The sequence below is a fragment of the Dendrobates tinctorius genome, unplaced genomic scaffold (genome assembly GCF_039654945.1).
Source record: "Dendrobates tinctorius isolate UK_male_01 unplaced genomic scaffold, ASM3965494v1 ptg000003l, whole genome shotgun sequence".
NCBI classification, from domain to species: domain Eukaryota; kingdom Metazoa; phylum Chordata; class Amphibia; order Anura; family Dendrobatidae; genus Dendrobates; species Dendrobates tinctorius.
Window position 1 is genome coordinate 67458977 of NW_027361671.1, and position 25163 is coordinate 67484139.

Here is a 25163-nt window from a genome sequence, read left to right on the forward strand (position 1 = left end):
CCCAGGACTCCAGCGCTGCAAGGCTGCAGTGCTAACCACTGAGCCACCGTGCTGTAATACAGTGCTAACCACTGAGCCACCGTGCTGTAATACAGTGCTAACCACTGAGCCACCGTGCTGTAATACAGTGCTAACCACTGAGCCACTGTGCTGTAATACAGTGCTAACCACTGAGCCACCGTGCTGTAATACAGTGCTAACCACTGAGCCACCGTGCTGTAATACAGTGCTAACCACTGAGCCTCCGTGCTGTAATACGGTGCTAACCACTGAGCCACCGTGCTGTAATACAGTGCTAACCACTGAGCCACCGTGCTGTAATACAGTGCTAACCACTGAGCCACCGTGCTGTAATACAGTGCTAACCACTGAGCCTCCGTGCTGTAATACAGTGCTAACCACTGAGCCTCCGTGCTGTAATACAGTGCTAACCACTGAGCCTCCGTGCTGTAATACAGTGCTAACCACTGAGCCACCGTGCTGTAATACAGTGCTAACCACTGAGCCACCGTGCTGTAATACAGTGCTAACGACTGAGCCACCGTGCTGTAATACAGTGCTAACGACTGAGCCACCGTGCTGTAATACAGTGCTAACGACTGAGCCACCGTGCTGTAATACAGTGCTAACCACTGAGCCACCGTGCTGTAATACAGTGCTAACCACTGAGCCACCGTGCTGCCATAATTATGCCAAGGTTCCTCTGTTCTAAGGAAAAGTACATGACTAATTCCCAGGGCATAAAGAGATGTAACTAAAGGGATATGCTTCAGGACATCAGCTACACCGCAGCAATGATGAATTTTCCTTTCTGTAGCCAGACTGAGCAGCAATTCAGTATAAAAATAAGGACCTCAGCCATAAGGCTGGGGCTCGGCCGCGACTATGGCTACAACATGGGTCACGCAGCCAAATATTGCATCACTGTATAATGCAGGTGAATGGGTCCCATTGCAACCCCTAAGGTACTGTCGCAGAGTCAGACCCAGATTTTTGTGACTTGCTTATTGCAAAGTGACCCAGATATAGCAGTGACAAATGGTGACCTGTGGCCACGTGTCTATCACCAACAAGCCTAAATCTGAAGTGTGTATGTTGGGTATTTGGTTTTTGCTGTAAGAAAATCTGCTACAGAGTATTGACAGGAAAAACGCTGCTTAAAAAATGCAACCGCTTTTTTTCACATGTTTTTGCATCCACTTTTTCCCAAGAAATGTCATGCTGAAATTTGAAAAAGCTGTTTGAAAGTTCAGATTTCCACAGAAAAAGCAAGCGGTGTGTGCATGAGATTCAGAAATCTGTAACTGTGCTCGTACTGTAGAATGCGGCTTTTTTTTTTGCAACAGCATCAGTGTGAACAAGCCCCCAAAAAGTTTGCGGTCCTTGGCATAATTGCCCAATGTGCTATCTGCCTTCTCAATTAAAATGTATAATTTGAACAACCAGTATTTTTTTTTTTTTTTTTTTTAAGAAAGAGAAGCATCTAAAAAAAAATGTGGTGTACAAATCTTAAACTCCAAACATCTGGTAGAATAGAAATCCCACATCATGTCTGATCAACATGTATACCCCACTGTTCTGTGTCATAATTCTTTTTTCCCCAAAATGCCTCCTTCTCCAGGTTTCCGCCCACTGAATTTGGATGCGTCCCTTATACTGAAGTAATTGAACCCCCGTTTCCATTTCTGTTACCGAAGCTGATCTGATGGTGTCCATTGCAGCTAATATGTCTTGTTTATGCCGATGCTTAAAGTGCTTTTCCAGTTACTGCTGATTCATAATTCTTGTCTGGAATTCCTTTACTCCCACAGGTGGTGAGGATGCGGGCAGATGTCAAGAAGGTGAAGGCTCTAACAATCCGCAAACTGATCCGCCACATCTCACAGCTGAAATCCAGAAAGTTAGTCTCTCAATATTTTAATGTCCTTATCACGTGATACATATCCACAGTATGAGTGTCTTCCATGCATGTGGTAGTGCTCATTTCCACTCTTCCTCTACTGGTATATAAGTGGTTGTGGTACTTGTATTTCTTTGGTCCATTCTTTATTTAGAGGGAGCGTTTAGACCCCCACGTCTTCCACAGCCAGTTATCCAGCACCTAAAGATACAAACATTTCTATGAAATTAGTTTATGAAGAATAGGGGTGGTGGTTGTTTCATGGGCACTCCCCTCAATCGCTACCTTTTTTGAAGCTTTACACATTCCTTGGTTAAAGATCGCTCCTCCTTATGCATCATTCAGTTTAATTTTTCACATACATGTTATTTACTTGCAGAACACAAACTAATTCTAGTTAATGGTGCTGTTCACATGTCTGTTTTTCCCATTACACAAGATTGCACCAGAGAGAGGATTCTCCATACTACAACTGGGAAGCCTAAAACAAAAAAAGACCACCCACCTCCTCCTTTGGAAATATTCTGTCATTTTTACAGAGGAGCTTGGAGAGTGCAGCCTGAGAAGCTGTGACGATTGCAGTGACTACGTCAGTCTGTTGGTCCCTATGATGTGTATCTCCACAAGGAGCAGTCTAGTCGTCTTGGGTAACCCTACTGTTTAGGCCTGCTGCCTCCTTGGTGTGGCCCGCTGCCTCATGCCTCGACTTACGACAAAAGCTTTTGTCATTAGTTTCGGAAGTATAGCAAGTCTCAGACTTTTTTTTTCTAATTGAAATTGTAAGCTGTTGAAACAAGTAAGTCTTAGGCCTGTTTCACACATCCGTTTTTGACCATCAGTCAAAATCCGCCGTTTTGGAGAAAAAACGGATCCGCCATTTTTCTTGGCGGATCAGTTTTTTTCCCCATTGACTAGCATTATTGGCGGATTTTGACTGATGGTCGTCTGTTGCATCCACATGTCAGCAGATCCACCAAGATTTTGGCGTCCGCTGACATCACCGGACAGACCATGCAACGGTTTTTTTTGGCCGCGGATCCGCCATTCACTGATTTAACCCGCAATTCTCTTTGGGTGTCGAATTAAATTCATTCTCTCTCTCTCTCCTTACCCGACTTCCCTCCCGATAGCCTCCAATCCCCTCGAGATCTCCTACCCGCCTGCGATCACCTCCATTCCTCGCGCGAGATCTCGGCTCTCAGCCCCTGCATCGCGCGATCACCTCCATTTCTCGCGTGACATGTCGGATCTCATTGTGCGATCGCTGCCGCATCACGTGATGATGCCCGCTCTCTTCCCGAGATTGCTACTCACCGCAGATGCCCGCACACGGATACCCCTACATACCACGGTATTCATTTTTCTTTTTTTTCCCAGGCGCGGTTCCTTTAAATTTTAACCATCAGTGGATCCGTTCATCCGCCGATCCGCTCACACACGTTCCTTTCAGTCCACCTGCAGATCCGTTTTCCGCTATTTTCGCGGATCTGGACTGACATGAAAAACTGAAGTGTGAAACTGGCCTTAGTCTAAACACCTAGTTGGAGTTGTATGACGGTCTGGTGATTTTCAGTAGTCTGTATTCAAAATTGGAGTGGTAAGAGGATAAGCCAGTAAGGTTATAGCCCATACCATTATTCGGAGTTTGAAAAATGTAGGGACACCTTTTGACGTAGAAAACCTATTTTATTTTTTATATTATTGGTTAAGTTGTGGTTAATAAAAGTGCACACATTTCCCTGCAATTTGTATTAATTTTCTGACCCCCTAGACATACAGTTTGAAGCCTGAACCAATTCTCTGAATTTTCTCTTGTGGGTGTGTAACCTCCCTGTGCTACAGGCTGGATGTGCACTTTGTATCCGGGTGCTGCTTTCCTGTCTCTTTAGCCACACAGCTCCACAACTGCATTTATAAACCTAGATGAAGGCCCGATGCGAGGGCGGTAATGTCACGATGGGGGCAGGCTTAGCAGTGTTGAGAATCTCTCCCCCCATGTGCTCACCCACCTATCCACTCTCTCTCTCTCCATGTGCTGACTTCTCCCGTCTGTGCTCTCTTCTTTGACCTGTCTACCCCATGTGCTATCCCCCTTGTCTGCTGTCTCTCTCCTTCCTGTGCTGTGTTCTCCCCTCATATGCTGTCCTGCTTGAGCTGTCTCCCCCTTGTTCTCTGTCTCTCTCACCCCTGTGCGCTTTCTCCCGCGGTCACATTAAAATTGTACATGCGCTCCTTCTGCCACCGGGATCAGCCGAATGATTCACTGAGCCTGCGCGGAATTCAAGCCGGCGCAGTAAATCAGGTCGCCACCATCTTTATGCAGTGGTGTCCTAATATGGCGGTCGGTGAACTTCCACTGCTTGGTATCTGGACACATCTGGATGGAACAGGATGTGAAGACATTACAAGGTAAGTATATGTTAGATCCATGTGGTTATCTCTTTGTCTCTAACATATTTCCCTGTGCTTCCCTCTGTTCCCCTTCCCTTCCTCATGCTCTCTCTAACACTAGCGGAATCCCCAGGCCATTCTCGCAGATAATTGACTTGGACATATTTGGTCAAAAATCTTTAATGAATACTGTTCAAAAGCTGCTCAACTTTACATCTAGAAAGTAAATAAATGAACAATTAAGAAAAAACGCTGCGCTTAGGTGTACATAACCTTTCGGAATAGTGTATGCAGCTGTGGATGACAACAGGTTGTAAGATGAGATCAGTGAACATCCAGACCAAGTCACGCTAATTGTGTACTGATGGCTAGAACCCGAAGATGCTGCCAAGATGACAGTGATTGTGCATCATCAGCTGGCTTGTGTTTATTTCCCTTACAGCTAATAAGCCAAGCACAACTGATGAACGTGATGTGTATGTGATTATACGTTGTGTTTACGTGTTTATTTATTATGTTCCTTTTTGAGCTTTTTACTCGTCTTTTTAACTACATTCACTTGCATTAACAGGGGACCAGAAGAACAAGTTCTCAAAAACCAAAGACGAGTGCAAAGACTTCTTGAAGAAATGCAAAGTATCAGGGTAAAAGATGTCTTTCTTCAGCCATATGTAGTCTATTCTATCGCTCGTAGCTCACGTTTACAAGTCATTTGGAACATTTGAGATATTTTAATCCAACGTTTTTCCATGTTTTTCTTATATTTCTTCTGTGATCTTGACTTACTTGGCACACATGCTTGCCAAGCTCAATGTACATTTGTTAAGGAATGCATGCACTTTCTAAAGGTTGGAGCATTTGCTGAAAGTCCTCAGGAAAAGGAGGAACGTTCCTGTGTTGGTAGACTTGTGCATAGGAGAAGTGTATGCTGATCTCATGCTCCAACTATAGCCAGTTCTTTCTACATTTTTAGAAGATGTTGTCATTTTTTACTCTGTGCCCAGAACTCAGGAAAATCTGGACAATTTTGGAGAAAAGTGCACTAAAGATTGTCTGAAGATAAGGAACACATGCTGTCCTACATCTTGTGGGTTCTTGTAGTAGATCCTTACATTTTCTTGTCAATGCATTTTTTTCTTATGGAGCAAAGTTTTTAAAATAACACTCTAGTCTGAAGTAAAGATGTCAGCATGTATCGCACACACTCGCTATATATTATCCAATGTGTACTTTTGGTTGGAGGGACACTTTAATTTTCTGGATAAAGTCTCCTGAAATGAGTTTGTAGTATGTAACCTTTTAATTAGAGAAGTATATTGTGTTTGCTACATTTTAGTGAATACATTTTTATTGAAAGGGGTTGTTCACCCCTTATTAATGATCATAGGGTGCTGCACAAATGGAGGGGTGGTGTGAAATCTATATCTACCGTAATTTTCGGACTATAAGTCACCCTTTTTTTTACTCGGAAAATGTGGAGGAAACTGGGGGGGGGGTGCGTCTAATAGTCCGGATGTCCCTAATCTGGCTGAGGTGGGGGAGCAGCAGTGGCGGAGGAGCAAGTCACAGGAGGCAGGAGCCGGCTACTGCGGCTAACTCCTGTGCCCGCTGCTAAAGAGAAATAAATATTCACTGCATTCCATGCCCATGGGAGTGGAGAGGAGTTAATATTCACTTCTGTTTAATAACGAGCACCGTGTTCTCCGCAGCAGCCGTCTTCTTGCAGCTCCCTAGCTTTATAGTGTGCCTGCTACTTAAGGCAATGAATATTCACTACATTCCACTCCCATACGCGTGGAATGTAATGAGTATTCCTTCCCTTTAGTAATAATAATAATAATAATAATAATAATTTTTATTTATATAGCGCCAACATATTCCGCAGCACTTTACAATTAAGCGGGGACATGTACAGACAATAAATTCAATACAAGTTAAGACAATTCAAACAATGACATTAGGAGTGAGGTCCCTGCTCGCAAGCTTACAATCTACAAGGAAATGGGGGGACACAGTAGGTGAGAAATGCTTGTTAATTCAGGAATAATGTGAAAGCCCGGCAGCTTCAGGAACCCGGCGGCTGACACTGTGCTCGCTAAAGAGCAATGAATACTCAATGCGCTCCACACACAGTGTCTCGGCGTGGAGAACAGTGAGTGTTCCGGCAGCTGTCCTTGGCCGCTTGTAAGCAGCCCATGACATAACTGTCATGCGCTACTTACTAGCATAAAGCAGCTGCTTGCACCGGGGCAGGACACTGCGAGAGCACGCAGGGAAGGTAAGAATGTTGTTGTTTTTTCCTGCTGGGGGGCTAGGCATACCAGGATAAGGATGGGGGCCCTGCATACCAGGACGGAGAGGGGGGCCCTGCATACCAGGATAGGGGATATCAAGTATAGAATTGACTGCATTTTTTTACTTCAATTTTTTTTTTCTAATTTCCTCCTTTAAAACCTAGGTGCGTCTTATGGTCTGGTGCGTCTTATAGTCCGAAAAATACTGTACTCCCTTGTTGGTATGATTCCCTCACTCTTTGCCAATCTTTTGATTTGAACAGTGTTTCTTGCGCTCAGATGAAATGAATCAATGGGACGCCTCTGTCTTCTGTTTGTAAAACTTGCAACGGATCGCTTATTCCATTGTCTTTTCCTGAAAGGCAAATGAACTATCTAAACGGACATGTGAATAGAGCCTTACTGTTATGAAAAAAATGAAGCTGCAGGCGAAGGTAGGCTAGTGTTAAATCCTAGCTTTAAAGGTTCTGATTAGATTACCTGCATATAACCAGGCTAGTTTTCTTAGCTCAGGGAAGTTGACCAAACTGGATGTATGTTGGAGCTGAAGAGAGATGGGCCAGAATCCCTCTTAGCGGAGTCTGCATAGGCAGTGTGCTGAGAACCAAATGTATCAGTGGTTGCTATGGACAATAGCTGTTTTTATTTGACCAAGTTTTGGCTAGCTCAGCCGTGGCAGGTGTACCTAGGGTCTTTTCTGTTGAGTTTGCTTTTTACAAAGCTAGGGATATATGTTTGAGTTTGTTTTGGTACTGTGTAGCTTGTGAAAAGCAATAAAAACTGTACGTGTTTGGACCAAAGCTGCATTGCCTCTGTGAACGCTATTTAAGGTCTAATGCCTACCAGAGAGCGTGAACCCCTATAGTATATATACTGCAGGTTGTATGCTGCATGGGGGTTAATAGAAAATTGTAATTAACCACTTCCTGTCACTTTACTGCCTTTTCTTCTCCTAATGGACATGCCACTTTCCTTTACTATGTAAAAGGCCACTTATTATTCACCCCTGGATCATGGCGCCCGAGGTTCCACTTTATAACATTTAACTCCTGACATGCCATGGTCAGTAGCAGCTGCTGCATGTAAGTATTGTGACAGGGCCTTTGCTTCCTTTTTCACTCCATTGGCTCTCCACAGCGAGAAGACTGGGAGCCGATTGTTGAGTGGCCTCCAGTGTGCCACATATCAAAGCCTATTAGTTTATACGCATAATCTGTTAGGAAGCCTTGTCAATATAACACTGACAGGCTAGTTAATCCTCTGCACTACATACACTAGATAAAAATTCTACACACCCCTGTTAGGATGCCAGGTTTTTGTCATGTAAGAAATCATACCAAGATGAATAATTTCATAACTTTTTCCAGCTTTAATGTCGCTTATAATCTGTAAACAAAAAAATAAACTGAACTAATTTTTAGAGCGAAAATAAATTAATGTGGTTGCAGAAGTGTGAACACCCTCTTATAACTGGGAATGAGGTTGTGTTCAATATTAGTCAATCAAATTTAAACTCATGTTAAATAATAGTCAGTACACAGCTGCCATCATTTACAATGATTCTGATTTACTCCATATAAAGATTAGCGGTTCTAGTAGGATTTTCTTAGTTACATTTTAAGGGACCTTTACACATATCGATATCGCTGCTGTGTCACCGCGTCACTAGCGATATCGCTACATGTGATACTCACCTCCGACCGGCTCCCCCGCTGGCTATCGCGCGAGATCGGCCTGGTCCATTCCTGGTCGTCTGCTTCCTGCTGGCGTCGACGAGCGAGCCATGGACGTGGCGGGAAGACTGTCACCCTCGCCGCGTGTGACGGTAAGTATAGACCGCCGACCGCTGCTGCATCGCTAGTGAGATCTGCCTGTTTGGCAGCTCATTAGCGACCATTTAGCGATGCACTAGCGATCCAGACCGGGTCATATCGTGGTCGGGATCGCTGGTGCATTGCTAAATGTAACGGGGCCCTTACAGCAAAAGCCATGGTCAGTAAACAACACAGCTAAGATATCTCATTGTTGAAAGTTACTAGTCAGGAGAAGGGTACATAGTAATTCCCAAAGCAGTAGATATACTATATAGCATTGTAAAGATGGCCAAGAAGTGGCTTAAATTTGGCACAACAGTGACATTACCTAGAATTGGACATCCCTTAAAAATTGATGAAAAGGCAAAAAGAAAATTGGTTCAGGAGGCTACAGCAACAGTAAAGAAGCTGCAGGAATTTCTGGCATACCGTAGCACTGTGCTCGGCGCCACTGCATGTTCTGTCAGTATGTGGGGACGTCGGCTCACTCCCCACCCCAGCCCGCGGTGTGATCTTCGGCGTTCTCCAGTTCCTGCCTTCCTCCTCCTCTCTGCACTCCGCACTGTGTCTTGGCTGCATGCCTAGGGCGTGGGTGCGCGATCTCCCCTGTTCTTTAACAGGTCAGCGCACTCACATGGTAAATGCTCCCTGCAGATGCTGGGAAGCAATTAGTAAAATGTGCTTGGACCTGCAAGGTGTCTCCAAGCTAATAGCTCGGAAACTTCTTGTATAAAAGGCACCCTTCCCTACTGGGAAATGCCTCAGCAACCCCTGTAGTACTGATAGGTGGTTGGTGGCCAGACATCTGTACTTATCCATGCGACTGCCCTATCTGCACGGTGGAAACTTGTCCCTAGTGGACGTCCGGTGGAAATTTGTCTCAAGAAGCCGTCCTGTCCAGGACTGTGAACTTATTCCTGTGACCGCTGTGTCTGCACAGGGAGAACCTGTCCCTGTGGCCGTCTTGCTCTGTCATAGGCTCCAGCGAACTCCAAGGTAGCTGCTTACTCACGCCCCTTCAGGGTAAGTCTGGTCCGTGGCACAGGGGTCCACAAACCCCGTGTTCCACCCAGGAATGTAACACATACTGGTTGTGTACGGTATGTGACAAAAATCTCATTCTTCATATATCTGGCCTATGGAGTGGCAAGAAGGCAGTTACTTCTTAACTGGAATTGAATGTTTTTTCCTTTCTATGTTCTACCAAAATCTATATTAGGTCTATCGCCAAAAGCATGTAAGAAAACATATAATGAAAATTATTGTATGAGGAGATCAAGGTTGAACAGTTTGGCCATAATTCCAAAAGGTATGTTTGGCGCCAACACTGCACATCACCAAAAGATACCATATCCACAGTGAAGCATGGTGGAGGCAGCTTTATGCTTTGGGGTGGAAGAAAACATAAGCTCTCTAAACACCATTGCTGAAAATTTTTAAACTTTTGATTCTCAGAAAATGGTGACACAGAAACATTGTGTTTTTGTTTTGTTTTTGTTTTTTTTAAATAACGTATTTATTAGTTAAAAGTAATAAACCTAAATAAAAGTTCATAAATTTGTTACAGCCATAATTGTGCTGACTCGCAGAATAAAATTTGAGTAACAGCCATTTTTTAATTTTGATTTCATAAATCATAGAATCATAGAATGGTAGAGTTGGAAGGGACCTCCTGGGCCATCTGGTCCAACCCCCTGCTCAAAGCAGGATTCGCTAAATAATCCCAGTCAGATGTCTGTCCAGCCTCTGTTTGAAGACTTCCATTGAAGGAGAACTCACCACTTTTCGTGGCAGCCTGTTCCACTCATTGATCACTCTAACTGTCAAAAAGTTTTTTTCTAATATCTAATCTGTGTCTCCTCCCATTCAGTTTCATCCCATTGCTTCTAGTCTTTCCTTGTGCAAATGAGAATAAAGTTGATCCTTCTACAATGTGACAGCCCTTTAGATATTTGTAGACAGCTATTAAGTCTCCTCTCAGTCTTCTCTTTTGCAAACTAAACATTCCCAAATCCTGCAACCTTTCCTCATAAGACAGGGTTTGCAGACCGGTCACCATTCTGGTCGCTCTTTTCTGAACTTGCTCCAGTTTGTTGATGTCTTTTTTAAAATGTGGTGCCCAAAACTGGACACAATATTCCAGATGAGGTCTGACCAAAGAGGAGTAGAGGGAAATAATGACTTCACGTGATCTAGACTGTATGCTTCTGTTAATACATCCTAGAATTGCATTTGCCTTTTTTGCTGCTGCATCACACTGTTGACTCATATTCAGTCTGTGATCTATTAGTATACCCAAGTCTTTTTCACATGTGCTGTCACTTAGCCCTATTCCTCCCATTCTATATATGCTTTTTTCATTTTTATTGCCCAGATGTAGTACTTTGCATTTCTCCCTGTTAAAAACCATTCTGTTAGTTGCTGCCCACTTCTCCAGTTTATTTAAATCTTTTTGAATCCTCTCTCTCTCTTCTCTAGTATTAGCTATCCCTCCTAGCTTTGTGTCATCAGCAAATTTAATCAGTTTACCCTCAATTCCTTCATCTAAATCGTTGATAAAGATGTTGAACAATACAGGGCCCAGGACAGAGCCCTGTGGTACCCCACTTGAGACATTCTTCCAACTGGATGTGCAGCCATTTACGACCACTCTTTGGGTCCGATCACTAAGCCAGTTATGAATCCACCTAACAGTTGCCTTGTCCATTCCATACTTAGTCATTTTTTCAATAAGGATTGTATGAGAGACTTTGTCAAATGCTTTGCTGAAGTCAAGATATACTATATCTACAGCATTTCCTTGATCCACCCAATCAGTGATACCGTCATAGAAGGAAATTAAGTTAGTCTGACATGACTTATTAGTTACAAACCCATGCTGACTCTGTTTAATCACTTCATTCTTATCCAGGTATTGACATACATGTTGTTTAATAATTTGTTCAAAGATCTTTCCTGGTATAGAAGTCAGACTCACCGGCCTATAGTTGCCTGGGTCCACCTTCTTCCCCTTTTTGAAGATAGGAACAACATTTGCTCTTCTCCAGTCTTCTGGCACTTCTCCTGTTCTCCAAGAATTTTCAAAGATTATGGAGAGGGGTTCAAAAATTTCTTCTGCTATCTCCTTCAGTACTCTGGGGTGTAATTCATCTGGACCTGGAGACTTGAATTCATTTAGGTTAGCTAAGTGTTTCCTCACTATCTTTCTGTTTATAGATATCCTGGATTCTTCTATTCCCTTAATAGGACAGTGAAGAACAGTTGATGTTGCATTTCCTTTCTGAGAGAAAACAGATGCAAAATAGGAATTTAAAAGTTCAGCCTTCTCAACATCCTGTCTTACCATTTCATCATTTTCATCCTGTAAAAATCCTATAGCATCTTTGACTTTTCTTTTACTTTTGACATATCCCCAAAATCCTTTATTATTGCTTTTGACATCTCTTGCAAGCCTCAGTTCATTTTCAGCTTTAGATAATCTGATTTGTGCCCTGCAGGTTCTGCAGACAGCATTATATTCTTCTTTAGATATGCCTCCCTCTTTCCATTTTATAAACATTTTTTTCTTCCTTTTTAGCATGTGCTTAAGTTCTGTGTTCATCCATCCTGGTTTCCTTAAATGCTTCCTATTCTTCCCTCTTTTCGGAATTGTTAACAACTGTGCTTTGAGAATTTCATTTTTCAAGATTTCCCATCCTTCCTGGACATTTTTGTCTTTAAGGATATCCAGCCATTGGATCCCTCCAATTCTCTTTCTGAATCCCTTAAAATCTGCCTTTCTGAAATCTAACCTTGACGTCTGAGTCTTCACAGGTCTTCCGCCTCTAGTTATCCAAAATTCTAAAATAGCATGGTCGCTACCTCCTAGGGTCCCAGCCACTTTTACCTCCTCAACCATTTCCTCCCTGTTTATAAGGATTAGATCCAAGGTAGCAGTTCCCCTTGTTTTCTCCCTTACCTTTTGGAAGATAAAGTTGTCAGCAAGAGAGGATAAGAATTTCCTTGACCTGTTAGTTTTGCCTGAGAGAGATTCCCAACAAATGTCTGGATAGTTGAAATCTCCCATGACAACTATGTCATATTTTTTGGAGAACTTGGCCATCTGATGCATAAAGAGTTCATCCATATCTTCAGCTTGCACAGGCGGCCTGTAGTAAATGCCTACAATGGTGTCCTTTCCATTGTTCTGTCCTTGTATTCTTAACCAAACAGTTTCCACAGAACTCCCAGTCTCTGAAGCTTCAATCTCTGTGCAGATATACGCGTTTCGAACATACAATGCGACACCCCCTCCTCGTTTATCAAGTCTGTTTCTTGCAAATAAGTTGTATCCTTCTAGTCTTGTATTCCAATCATGTGTATTGTCCCACCAAGTTTCAGTGATTCCAATGACATCATATTTCTTTTCCTGTGTTAGTAGTTCCAATTCTCCTTGTTTGTTGGCCATGCTTTGTGCATTAGTATAGAAACATTTTAGTTTGTGATTGGTTTCTCTTTCTCCAATATTTTTATTAATTAGATTCTTTCGTCTTTGTTCTTCCTTTCCACTTCTAATAGCAGAGTTCTCAATAGCATTTGTCAGGTGTATGGCTTTTTCTGGTCTTTTGCTTCCCTTCCCATGTTGTTCTTGTTTAAAGCTCTCCTTACAAGTGTAGCAAGGCGACTTCCAAATACATGCTTTCCAGTCTTCGTAAGGTGCACCCCATCTCTAGCAAGTAGTCCATCATATAAGTAGTTCACTCCGTGATCCAGAAATCCAAATCGTTGCTGACGGCACCATCGACGTAGCCAGTTGTTCACCTGCAGAATCTTATTCCACCTCCTTGTTCCATGGCCATCCACTGGGAGGATGGAAGAGAAGACCACCTGCGCTCCCATCAATCAATCAATAGTACACATGAAAATAAACAACTTTTGTATTATATTTTATCGGGGAAATCTGCTTCTTTCTCTGCCAGAAGTGAAGTCATTATAAAAATTCTCAATTCTGAGAAAATCTGTATTCAGTTAAGACACTTTCTCCTTCACCTCATTGGGGGACACAGGTACTGTAGGTGTATGATACTGCCGCCTGGAGGCTGACACTAAGTGAAAAAAAGAGGTTAGCTCCTCCGCCGTATACACCCTCGCCCCGATTACAGACGGAATCAGTTTTTGCTTAGTGTCCATTGGAGGCACACGTCTGGTCTTTTTTTCCAGACTCTGTCATTTTTTCCATGAAGATAAGACAGGGGCAACGGATCCTATTGAAAGGGTCCAATTTCCCCAAACCAACAATGGGCGAGCATGTGCGAGTGTCGCCTCCACATATCCTTTCCCGCTACGTGGGACATGATGCCGGACTAAGCCCTGACCACCCTAAGGTAGTGAAACCCTAGGCTGTACAGAGGCCTGCGAATAGTCCGTGCGGCCCCCACTGCATCACCGATGCCAGACAGCGGTGATGGAAGGTGGCGGATGGTGCCTCTCCTCATCCCCTATAGGGAAGATGGAGTTAGGGTGCCTGCACCGTCCTTAAATTTTTTTTTTCAGCCCCCCTTCCCCCGCCCCTAAACCTGAGAATCGAGATGGGACGTCGAGGGATGAGGCATGGAAGGAGGTGGGCTGGTAGGGCTCCTGTGGACCCCCGTGGTCGGCACTCCTGGTGCCGTTTTCAGGCATCCCCGGGCTTCCTGGATGTGCCACATAGCGTGGCAGCCGGCAGCGCAGGCTTCTCGGGCCAGGTTCGGTGTCCGGCGGTCCCACCCTGAGTCCGAGCGCATGCCGGAAATTTAGTACCCAGCTTTTCCCGGAGCTAGGTCGCGGGCGGAAGTCGCTCCCTGTGACGCAGCCACTTCCGGCGGACCTGCCCCTCGGGGCCTCGGGCACACGGCAGAAATTTAGTTCCGACCCATGACGCCCCGGGGCCGCCCACACGCCGGTGCGCTGCTTTTTAAAGAAAGGACAGCTGGTCGGCGGGCTGGACGTCTGACAGGTCCAGGACGGGGGACACAGGACTGGGGTAAGTGCTACCCCTGGAGGAAGGCCACCCTCTGTGTGTTTTCCAGAGGCTGAGCAGTTTTTGGTCCTTGGCAGATCACTTGGCAGCCATCATGTCCAGAAAATCTAAGGCACATTCTTATATGTTGCATGCACCTCCTGTCAGTCTGCCTTCCCATGGGCGCAAGCCAAGCAGATTTGCGAAGCCTGCGATTCCGATCGTGCCCAGGAGCCCTCCCCTGCGACCGAGTCCAGTGTACCGAGCCCCCCGGAATGGGCTTTGTCTCTGTCGCAGTCCATGACATCGCTTACGAGAGCAATCGAGTCCCTTCAGACCCCAGATAGTGGCAGGGATAGCGGCTCGTCTGTGTTAGAGGGGTCCTCCACCTCACAGGAGCCTCCGGCCTGCAGAGGCTGCTCTCACTCCAGGCAGATGCGGCGGAAACGAACCCACTCAGCATCTCCCGGTCCATCTGGTGCTTCGGCATCCATAAGTTCGGCCTCTCGCTCACCTTCACCAAGGGTCGTTAACGGGAGCTCAGATTACGACTCGGATGAGCCGCTTGGTTCGGGTACTCCAGAATATCGGGAAACAATTGATAGTCTCATTGAGGCCATCAACCAGACCCTTGGGATCGAAGATGATTCCACCTTGGCCTCAGGTCACAAGGTCTCATTTAAGCGAGCAAAGCGGCCGCATAGAGTGATTAGTTCTCACCCAGAGTTTGAGGACATAGTACAACAACACAGAGAGTGGCCCGACAAACGGTTCTCAGGGCAAAGGGCGCTCGAAGCGAGGTATCCGTTTGCCCCTGATCTCTGTAAAAAATGGGCAGAGTCCCCAATGGTAGATCCACCCGTGTCACGCTTGGCCTCTAGGACCCTGTTATCCATACCTAGTGGGTCCTCCATCAAAGATCCCACTGACCGTCTCATAGAGAGCCTAGCTCGCTCAGTATTTGAGGCATCAGGTTCAGCACTTTCCCCCTCATTAGCGGCAACCTGGGTAGCAAAGGCCATGATGGCTTGGTCAGAATCATTGAACAGAGCCCTGCAGGGTATGGACCTACCAGCAGAGTTATCAGAGATCGCAAATCAGATCACTTTGGCTGGGGACTACCTTATTTAATGCGTCTTTGGATGCGACCAACTGTGCGGCTCTCGCTGCGGCAAATGCGATCTCCCATTAGGAGGGCTTTTTGGTTGAGGACATGGCGGGCAGACACAACTTCCAAGAAATCCCTGACTTCCTTGCCCTTTCAGAGCGGTTGTCTGTTCGGGGAGAAGTTGGATCAGCTCATCTCTGATTCCACAGGTGGAAAGAGCAGTTTTCTCCCTCAACAAAGGGTTAAACAGCGGTTTCGCCACCAACCTCAGACGCGGTTTCGGTCCTTTCGCAACCCCGGGTTGGCTGCAGCGACCAATCCCGCTGCTTCAGATCGTCCCAGCCAGGACAGAGATCGGCAGGTCTCGTATACAGCCAACCCATTGGGGAGAATGCGTACCCACCAGCCCAGCTCAAGAGGACCTAGGTCCCAGAGATCTGCAGCCAAATAACTCGGGGCAATCTCAAGGCGACTTCCGCAAGGTAGGCGGCCGCCTGCTTTAGTTTTGCCACGCCTGACTCTCCGTCTCACACGACACATGGGTAACTGAGCTGGTGTCCTTGGGGTACAAGATGGTTTTTTTCTTTCCCGTCCTCCAAAAGTAATCACACGAGCAAGGGCTTTACTCAAGGCCATAAAATTACTCCAGCACAGCGGAGTCATTGTTCCCGTACCGGAGAACGGAAAATATCAGGGGTTCTACTCCAACCTGTTCACGGTACCCAAAAAGGATGGGGCTGCCAGGCCCATTCTGGACCTAAACTTATTCAGGAGCTTTATCAGGATCAGACGTTTCCAGATGGAGTCTCTCCGTTCAGTCTTATCCGCCATGGGGCAGGGATAATACTTGGCCTCTATCGACATCCAAGACGCTTACATACACATCTCCATTTTCCCCCGCACCAAAGGTTCCTGCGCTTGGCCATCAACGGCCTACACTTTCAGTTCGCAGCATTGCCCTTCGGGTTTGCCACCGCTCCCAGGGTATTCACAAAAGTCATGGTAGTCGTCATGGCCACCCTGCACTACCAGGGCATAGTTGTCTTTCCTTATTTAGATGACCTCTTGATCACGGGCCCTTCTTTTCGGGCATGCGAGGAGAGTGTCAGCATGACGCTAGATACCCTTTTTCCGCTTAGGATGGTTGGTCAATCTGAAAAAGTCATCCCCTGTGCCAGCTCAGAGGATCTCCTTCTTAGGAATGATCTTCGACACTTCCCGAGGGTTGGTAATTCTCCCTCGGGACAAGGCCTTAGCTCTCCGGCAGAGAGTTTGGAAGCTGCGCCAACCGGTCCCTCATACCATCCGCTTCTGCATGAGGATCCTAGGAAAGATGGTGGCAGCAATGGAGGCAATTCCATTTGCCCAGCTCCATCTTCGCCCCCTGCAGCATGCCCTTTTATCAGTCTGAGACAAAAACCCTTTCTCTCTCGATCGCCGGTGTCAGTTGCCCACGCGGGTCACACAGGCACTCGGGTGGTGGACAGCCAGTGCCTCACTTCCCCAGGGCAAGCCTTTTCCCCCAGACCATTGGTTGGTGGTGACAACCGACGCCAGCCTCCTCAGCTGGGGAGCGTTTTTTTGCCACCACACGACCCAGGGACTGTGGTCGCCGCAGGAGACACGCCTCCCAATCAACTTGTTGGAAATAAGGGCAATCCGGCTAGCTCTGCAACAGTTTCATCCCTTTCTAGCAGGCCGGCCCGTTCGGATTCACTCAGACAACGCCACGGCTGTGGCTTACATAAATCATCAGGGGGGCACCCGCAGCAGGGCAGCCATGCGCGAGGTAGGGCATGTGCTTCATTGGGCCAAAAGAAACGACTCGGCGATATCGGCAGTCCACATCCCTGGCGTGGAGAACTGGACGGCAGACTTCCTCAGCCGGCAGGGTCTCGCATCCGGGGAATGGTCACTTCACCCCGAGATCTTCCAGCAGATTTGCCAACGATGGGGGACGCCACATGTTGACCTAATGGCTTCCAGAGTGAACGCCAAGGTACCAGCGTTTGTCGCTCGATCCCGGGATCCGCGGGCAATTGCCGTGGATGCGCTGGTTCTGCCATGGAACCAGTTTCGCCTCCCATACCCATTTCCCCCGTTGCCACTACTTCCGAGGGTCATCAAGAAGATCAAGGCGGAAGGGCTGCCAGTGATTCTGCTGGCCCCAGATTGGCCTCGTCGGGCATGGTACGCAGACCTAGTACAGCTACTCGCCGACGTTCCTTGGCGCCTGCCAGAGCACTCAGACCTACTGTCCCAGGGCCCGATCTACCACCCGAACTCGGGCCCTGTGTTTGACAGCTTGGCCGTTGAATCCTGGATTCTAACCCAGGCTGGGTTCGGCCGCAATGTGGTCGCTACAATGGATAGCGCCCGGAAGCCGGTCTCAGCACGTATTTATCACCACACCTGGAAGGTTTCCTTCACATGGTGTCGGAACCATGGTTGTTCTCCACTGAGATTTTCTATTCCCAACATCTTGGCTTTTCTCTAGTCTGGCCTAGACTCAGGCTTGGCCCCAAGTTCCCTCAGGAGACAAATATCGGCCTTATCCGTTCTGCTCCAGCGCAGGATTGCTACCAATCTGCAGGTGAAGACTTTCATTCAGGGAGTCTCTTACTTGGTACCTCCTTATAGGGTGCCCCTGGACGCTTGGGACCTTAACCTGGTCCTAGATGTTCTAAAGGAGGCCCCATTTGAACCGTTACAGTAGGTCTCTTTAACCTACCTTTCTTGGAAGGTAGTATTTCTTTTGCAATAACATCAATCAGGTGGGTCTCAGAGCTGGCAGCTCTATCCTGCTGAGCTCCGTTTCTGGTCTTCCACAAAGATAAGGTGGTTCTCAGACCAGCTCCTCCTATTCTGCCGAAGGTCATTTCCCCGGTTCATATTAATGAGGATATTGTCTTGCCTTCTTTTTGTCCAGCACCGGTACACCGTGTGGAAAAGGCTTTTCATACGTTGGACCTGGTGAGAGCTCTCAGGAGGTACGTCTCACGGACGGCTCCCTTTCGTCAGACGGACACGCTGTTCGTGCTTTCCGAGGGGCGCAGGAAGGGGCTCGCTGCCTCAAAATTGACCCTAGCCAAATGGATTCGTTTGACTATTCAGGAGTCTTACCACATCAGAGGCACACCAGTTCCAGCAGGGATTAGAGCGCACTCTACTCGGGCAGTGGGCACCTCTTTGGCGCTTCGGCACCAGGCTTCGGCGGAACAGGTTTGCAAGGCTGCAACCTGGTCCAGCTTGCACACATTCTCAAAGCACTACAGTATCCATACTCAGGCTTCAGCGGATGCGAGCCTGGGTAGAAGGATTCTCCAAGCAGCGGTGGCGCACCTTTAGACAGGAGGTGCATGTAGCTTGGATCGGTGAGTCAACTTCCCACCCAGGGACTGCTTTAGGACGTCCCACAGTACCTGTGTCCCCCAATGAGGCGAAGGAGAAACATGGATTTTTGTGATAAACTCACCGTAAAATCCTTTTCTCTGAGACGCTCATTGGGGGACACAGCACCCACCCGGTTAGCCAAGTTGGCTTCTGTTTTGTTTAATATACTTTTTTGAATGATATTAGGGTGGTGTTTTTTCTAGACATGTTGGTATCTGCATTAAGGTTGATGTTGTCTGATTTTTGTTTGATCTCCTACTGCAATCGGCAAGGGTGTATATGGCGGAAGAGGAGCTAACCTCTTTTTTTCACTTAGTGTCAGCCTCCAGGCGGCAGTAGCATACACCCACAGTACCTGTGTCCCCCAATGAGCGTCTCGGAGAAAAGGATTTTACGGTGAGTTTATCACAAAAATCCATGTTTCCCATTACTGAGATTGGAGATGGCATGTGCTATTGATGAGCTTCTATGGAGATGGGAGGAGCTAGAGACAGAGCTCTACCCTCCTTCTTCCTCTCTATCTAGATAGGATCTTCCCAGTGGCAGGTGTCATCTCCTATCTCAGTAATGGAAAAGTCTGTGGACAGAGCCTTGGATGTGTGATTTTTAACAAATCTCTTCCACTGTAGAAAAATATATATGCCTAAATTGACAATTTAAATCTATGACATATGAACTGCCATCTTTTTCCCATTGATTTCAGTGATGGATTCAATATCATCAACGAGCTGCAGTTTTGATTGTTTGTGCTGTAGATTACCTGCAGCAAGCTGCTGCCAATTTGCTGTGGAAATATTGCACAGCAAATTTATTGCACCTGAACAATACCGTAAAGCGTTTTTTTTTTTTTTTTTTTTCTTCTCTCCTTGTTCACCAAAAATTAGTTTCTTTTTTTTTTTTCTCAATTATTTTTATTGAGGTTGAACAAGAAAACAAGTCAAAACAATGACAACCATAGTTACAACCACCATATCAAAAATTAGTTTCTATGTAACCGTTGCGGCTAGTCATTTACCGCAGTGCTGAAGTGGACAGCACAAGAGCCTTAAAGCCACTGATTGGCTTCAGCGGTCACATGGATCGACTGCAGGAAAGTAAGCAGAGAAGTCTGGAGCTGCAGTGCTAAAGCAGCATGGGATTTATCTGCCAAGACATTTTTTTTTTTTAATTATAATTACTGCCTATTTATGGTCGATCCACCAAAACATTGTGGAGGTTCACTATGCTGTGAATGGTAATCACATTATACTCGCAGAACTTGATAACAGATTATATCTTTTATGTCATTTGTTGTTCTTGTGCCATTTGTGGGATTCTAAGTTTAGTTGTGTTTACCATGATCCAAAAAGTGATGCAAGAGACTTAAGGACGACCAACTATAATTTGTCTATTGATGAATTAACACCATTTACATAGATTAGCTGAGTTAACTGTAACACTTAAAACTGTAGCCCTTGTTATTGTTTTGGATTAGGGTTGGGATCCTTTGACCACTGGGTTTGGTCCAGAAGAACATTTTGTTTACTTAAAGCTATCCATGGAGCGTATTACACAATTGTGGCTTGGCAGAGCCGGCAGGCTGTGAGCAATTGTCCTTTCCAAGTGCACATTCATAACGGTAGACAAATTGGAAATGTGGGCAATAAAGTAAAACTTCCCAGTGCATACTTCTATCTGAGAACAAAACTTTGCAATCTTTTCATCTTGATACAGACAGTTAAACCATTCCAAGATGTTGGGCAACACACAGAATTTTTGAGCATCGTGGAAATGAAAATATAACTGTTCCTAATTTTTTTTTTTTTTCCTTTGTTGTCTGTGCCTTTAGAAAGTATACAGGGCGATATTTACCTTGTATAGGCATCAAATAACTGCAAGTACCAACCCCGGACACAATAAGTCTTTATAGATTTTATTTGTATTTTTCTTGATTCTGAGAATGACCAGTACCTCTTGTTAAGTGGTGTGTCCCCTCACTGTCTGACTTGGTGCAAATTGGAGGATGTATGAGTGTGTAGGGACACTCCCCCCAATGGGTGACACCCAGTTGTTAAATTATTCCTCAACTTCTAGAAGGAGTAACAGAGGAGATGCTGAGTCCTCGTTCAGAAAGCTACAGAATTTTTATTTACTGCCACAGATATGTTAGGGGAGCTTGCACGTCCTTTTCGTAGAAACTTTGACACTGCTGTTATTTTCTGATTTAGTAATCAGGGAATCCTGAAGGAAATGCTGTTTCTATCATTTAGATTGAGATCTTTAATTCCTGAGATATATAAAGCCCATGGGTCATCCATGTGCGTGGCCAGCTGCTGTGCAGTTTAATTAGAGGGGCCTATGCTATTTTAGACTACCCTCGTAGGCTTGTGGTTTGTAATAGCAGATGGGTAAAGCGTCCTAAGTGCTGGCAGCTGAAGTTAAGATACGGCTAGAATAAGAATAGTTGTATCTTTTTTCATCTGGTTTCTTTAGCATCTAATTGTGAACGTGTTAATTATATTCTTTAAACACTGGAATGTTGAAAAAAATTGTGAACGTAATGGCTAATTTCTCAGGTCTTAAGTAAAATTCTTTTGTCAGGGCATGCCTGAATACCTTCTTTTTTATTATTATTACAATACTGAAAATGGTAGACAACTAAGGATCACCATAAAAATCTATAGGGCCCTATAGAAGTTAAATGAAGCAGAAGGACTTGTATGTGAACACCACTCAGTTTAAGGAACTGGCCAATTTGAATGATTTATAACATTGTATATCTCAGGGCTGTGGAGTCGGAGTCGGTGCTCATTTTGGTGGAGTCGGAGTTGCATTCGGTATAAAATGGACCGACTCCAATTCCTAAAATATATAATAAATTGGGTACAGTAGTTCAATGCAGAATGTGCTGAATATTTTTTCATAGGAATTTGGGAAAGTTATGAAATGTCCTATAAATGACTGTTCTATTCCTGATCTAAGGCTACATTCACACACAGTGTTTTTCCTGCGTTTTTTGAGGATACGTCTTTCAGTTGCACAAGCAGATCAGCTTTTTAAAAAACTGCATCACCTGAAAGGTTTTTGAGCTCATAGATAATGTTTTCAATAGCAAAATCAGATTAGAAATCTGCTCTATCTATCTATATATCCATTTATCCATATCTGTCTATCCATATCATATCTGTACCAAAAAGAATGAAAGCCGGATAGCACACAGACTAACACTCCTTTTTTTTTTTTTTTTTTTTTTTTTTAGCACCAGTCAGGTACACCTCATAGCTGCCCAAAAGGACACCCAGGACAGGCATTGCTTGTCTTCAGTAACACATCAACATCAATCAATAGTTGGAATAAATAGACTGCTTTCACCACCACATCTTCTTAAGGTGCAGGCTTTATTTTCAAATGTAGGGGTGTGCAGTATGAGGTTCTGCAGCAGCTGAGGTGAGCAGTATGAAATTCTGCAGAACAGTATGAGGTTCTGCCCCCCCCCCCCAGGTTTGATCCTGGCTACGCCCATAGTGTGAATGTAGCCTGAGAATCTAGGCTTTATCTTAGCCGAGATAAGTCACAGTGTTTGTGTGTGTGTGTATGTATGTGTATATATATATATGTATGTGTGTGTATATATATATATATATAATATACACATATACAGTATATATATACTGTGTGTGTATATATATACAGTACAGACCAAAAGTTTGGACACACCTTCTCAATCAAAGCATTTTCTTTATTTTCATGACTATGAAAATTGTAGATTCACTCTGAAGGCATCAAAACTATGAATTAACACATGTGGACTTATATAATTAACAAAAAAGTGTGAAACAACTGAAAATACTGAATGTCTTATATTCTAGGTTCTTCAAATTAGCCACCTTTGCTTTGATTTCTGCTTTGCACACTCTTGGCATTCTCTTGATGAGCTTCAAGAGGTAGTCACCGGAAATGGTTTTCACTTCACAGGTGTGCCCTGTCAGGTTTAGTAAGTGGGATTTCTTGCCTTATAAATGAGGTTGGGACCATCAGTTGTGTTGTGCAGAAGTCTGGTGGATACACAGGTGATAGTCCTACTGAATAGACTGTTAGAATTTGTATTATGGCAAGAAAAAAGCAGCTGAGTAAAGAAAAACGAGTGGCCATCAATACTTTAAGAAATGAAGGTCAGGCAGTCCGAAAAATTGGGAAAACTTTGAAAATGTCCCCAAGTGCAGTGGCAAAAACCATCAAGCGCTACAAAGAAACTGGCTCACATGAGGACCGCCCCAGGAAAGGAAGACCAAGAGTCACCTCTGCTGCGGAGGATAAGTTCATACGCGTCACCAGCCTCAGAAATCGCTGGTTAACAGCAGCTCAGATTAGAGACCAGGTCAATGCCACACAGAGTTCTAGCAGTAGACACATCTCTACAACAACTGTTAAGAGGAGACTTTGGGCAGCAGGCCTTCATGGTAAAATTGCTGCTAGGAAACCACTGCTAAGGACAGGCAGCAAGCAGAAGAGACTTGTTTGGGCTAAAGAATACAAGGAATGGACATTAGACCAGTGGAAATCTGTGCTTTGGGCTGATGAGTCCAAATTTGAGATCTTTGGTTCCAACCACCGTGTCTTTGTGCGACGCAGAAAAGGTGAACGGATGGACTCTACATGCCTGGTTCCCACCGTGAAGCATGGAGGAAGAGGTGTGATGGTGTGGGGGTGCTTTGCTGGTGACACTGTTGGGGATTTATTCAAAATTGAAGGCATACTGAACCAGTATGGCTACCACAGCATCTTGCAGCGGCATGCTATTCCATCCGGTTTGTGTTTAGTTGGACCATCATTTATTTTTCAACAGGATAGGACAATGACCCCAAACACACCTCCAGGCTGTGTAAGGGCTATTTGACCAAGAAGGAGAGTGATGGGGTGCTACGCCAGATGACCTGGTCTCCACAGACACCAGACCTGAACCCAATCGAGATGGTTTGGGGTGAGCTGGACCACAGAGTGAAGGCAAAAGGGCCAACAAGTGCTAAGCATCTCTGGGAACTCCTTCAAGACTGTTGGAAGACCATTTCCAGTGACTACCTCTTGAAGCTCATCAAGAGAATGCCAAGAGTGTGCAAAGCAGTAATCAAAGCAAAAGGTGGCTACTTTGAAGAACCTAGAATATAAGACATTTTCAGTTGTTTCACACTTTTTTGTTAATTATATAATTCCACATGTGATAATTCATTGTTTTGATGCCTTCAGAGTGAATCTACAATTTTCATAGTCATGAAAATAAGGAAAACTCTTTGAATGAGAAGTGTGTCCAAACTTTGGTCTGTACCGTATGTATGTAATCGATATTATACAGTGTATTACGTATTTACACTTTATTAGTTTTTTGTGTTCTAAAGTTGTATTCCAATAAATATATATTATGTTCTATCTAAATATCTTGATTATTGGATCATAGAAATGATTAAATGTCTGATGTTCACATTGTACTACAATAAATCTTTCTCTTAAATATAAGCAATATATGTCGGAGTCGTGGAGTCGGTGTAAGGGACATTGAGGAGTCGGAGTCGCAGGTTTGGCTTACCGACTCCACAGCCCTGGTATATCTATGGAATATCTCAAAAATTGGTTCCATCGTTGTTAGGATAGGAGAGGAGGACATGGATATATGCCTCTCTCCTTTTATTTCTACAGGAGTTTTGCAAATTTCAGAGTGCATTTGTGTGGCAATTTTCATAGCGTCTGTACAAGTAATTCTCATTTTCAAAATACTTTCAGATCCTATATGGGACAACCCCTTTTAAACGGAATCTGTCACCCTATTTTTGCTCTATGAGCTGCAGCCACCGCCATCAGGGGCTTATTTACAGCATTCTGTAATGCTGTAGATAAGCCCCTAATGTAACCTGAAAGATTAAAAAAAAAGCAAGTTAGATTATACTCACCGGGGGGGGGGGGGGCGGTGGGTGTCGCCTCCCATCTTCTAGCGATGACTTCCTCCTCCTTACTTCTGCATCGGCTCCTGCGCAGGCGTACTTTTATCTGCCCTATTGAGGGCAGAGTAAAGTACTGCAGTGCACAGGTGCCGGAAAAGGTCAGAGGTCCGGCGCCTACGCATTGCAGTATTCTTCCCAGTTATTGCGGCTGTAAAAAACCTGGTAAAAAAGGAATGGGACAAAGAGGGCCAGCAAGGGTTCCTCCCAACGGCCTCCAAAAGGGAGGTATCCCTTCAGTGACTAATAATTATCTACCTGGTCCAAGGTCCCTAAGGTGGATGCGGCTGTGGCGTCCACATCTAAACAATCCTGCC

General features: G+C 45.0%; 1 protein-coding gene across 2 annotated transcripts in view; it reads left to right on the plus strand.

The window, feature by feature from the left end:
• SRFBP1 (serum response factor binding protein 1) overlaps positions 1 to 25163 on the plus strand; it is a 119668-nt gene that overhangs the window by 36263 nt on the left and 58242 nt on the right. For both annotated transcript variants that reach the window (XM_073555469.1, XM_073555398.1), the window contains exons 2-3: positions 1812 to 1900; positions 4863 to 4935. In XM_073555469.1, coding sequence (XP_073411570.1) covers positions 1812 to 1900; positions 4863 to 4935 — 162 coding nt within the window. The remainder of the gene's footprint in view (positions 1 to 1811; positions 1901 to 4862; positions 4936 to 25163) is intronic.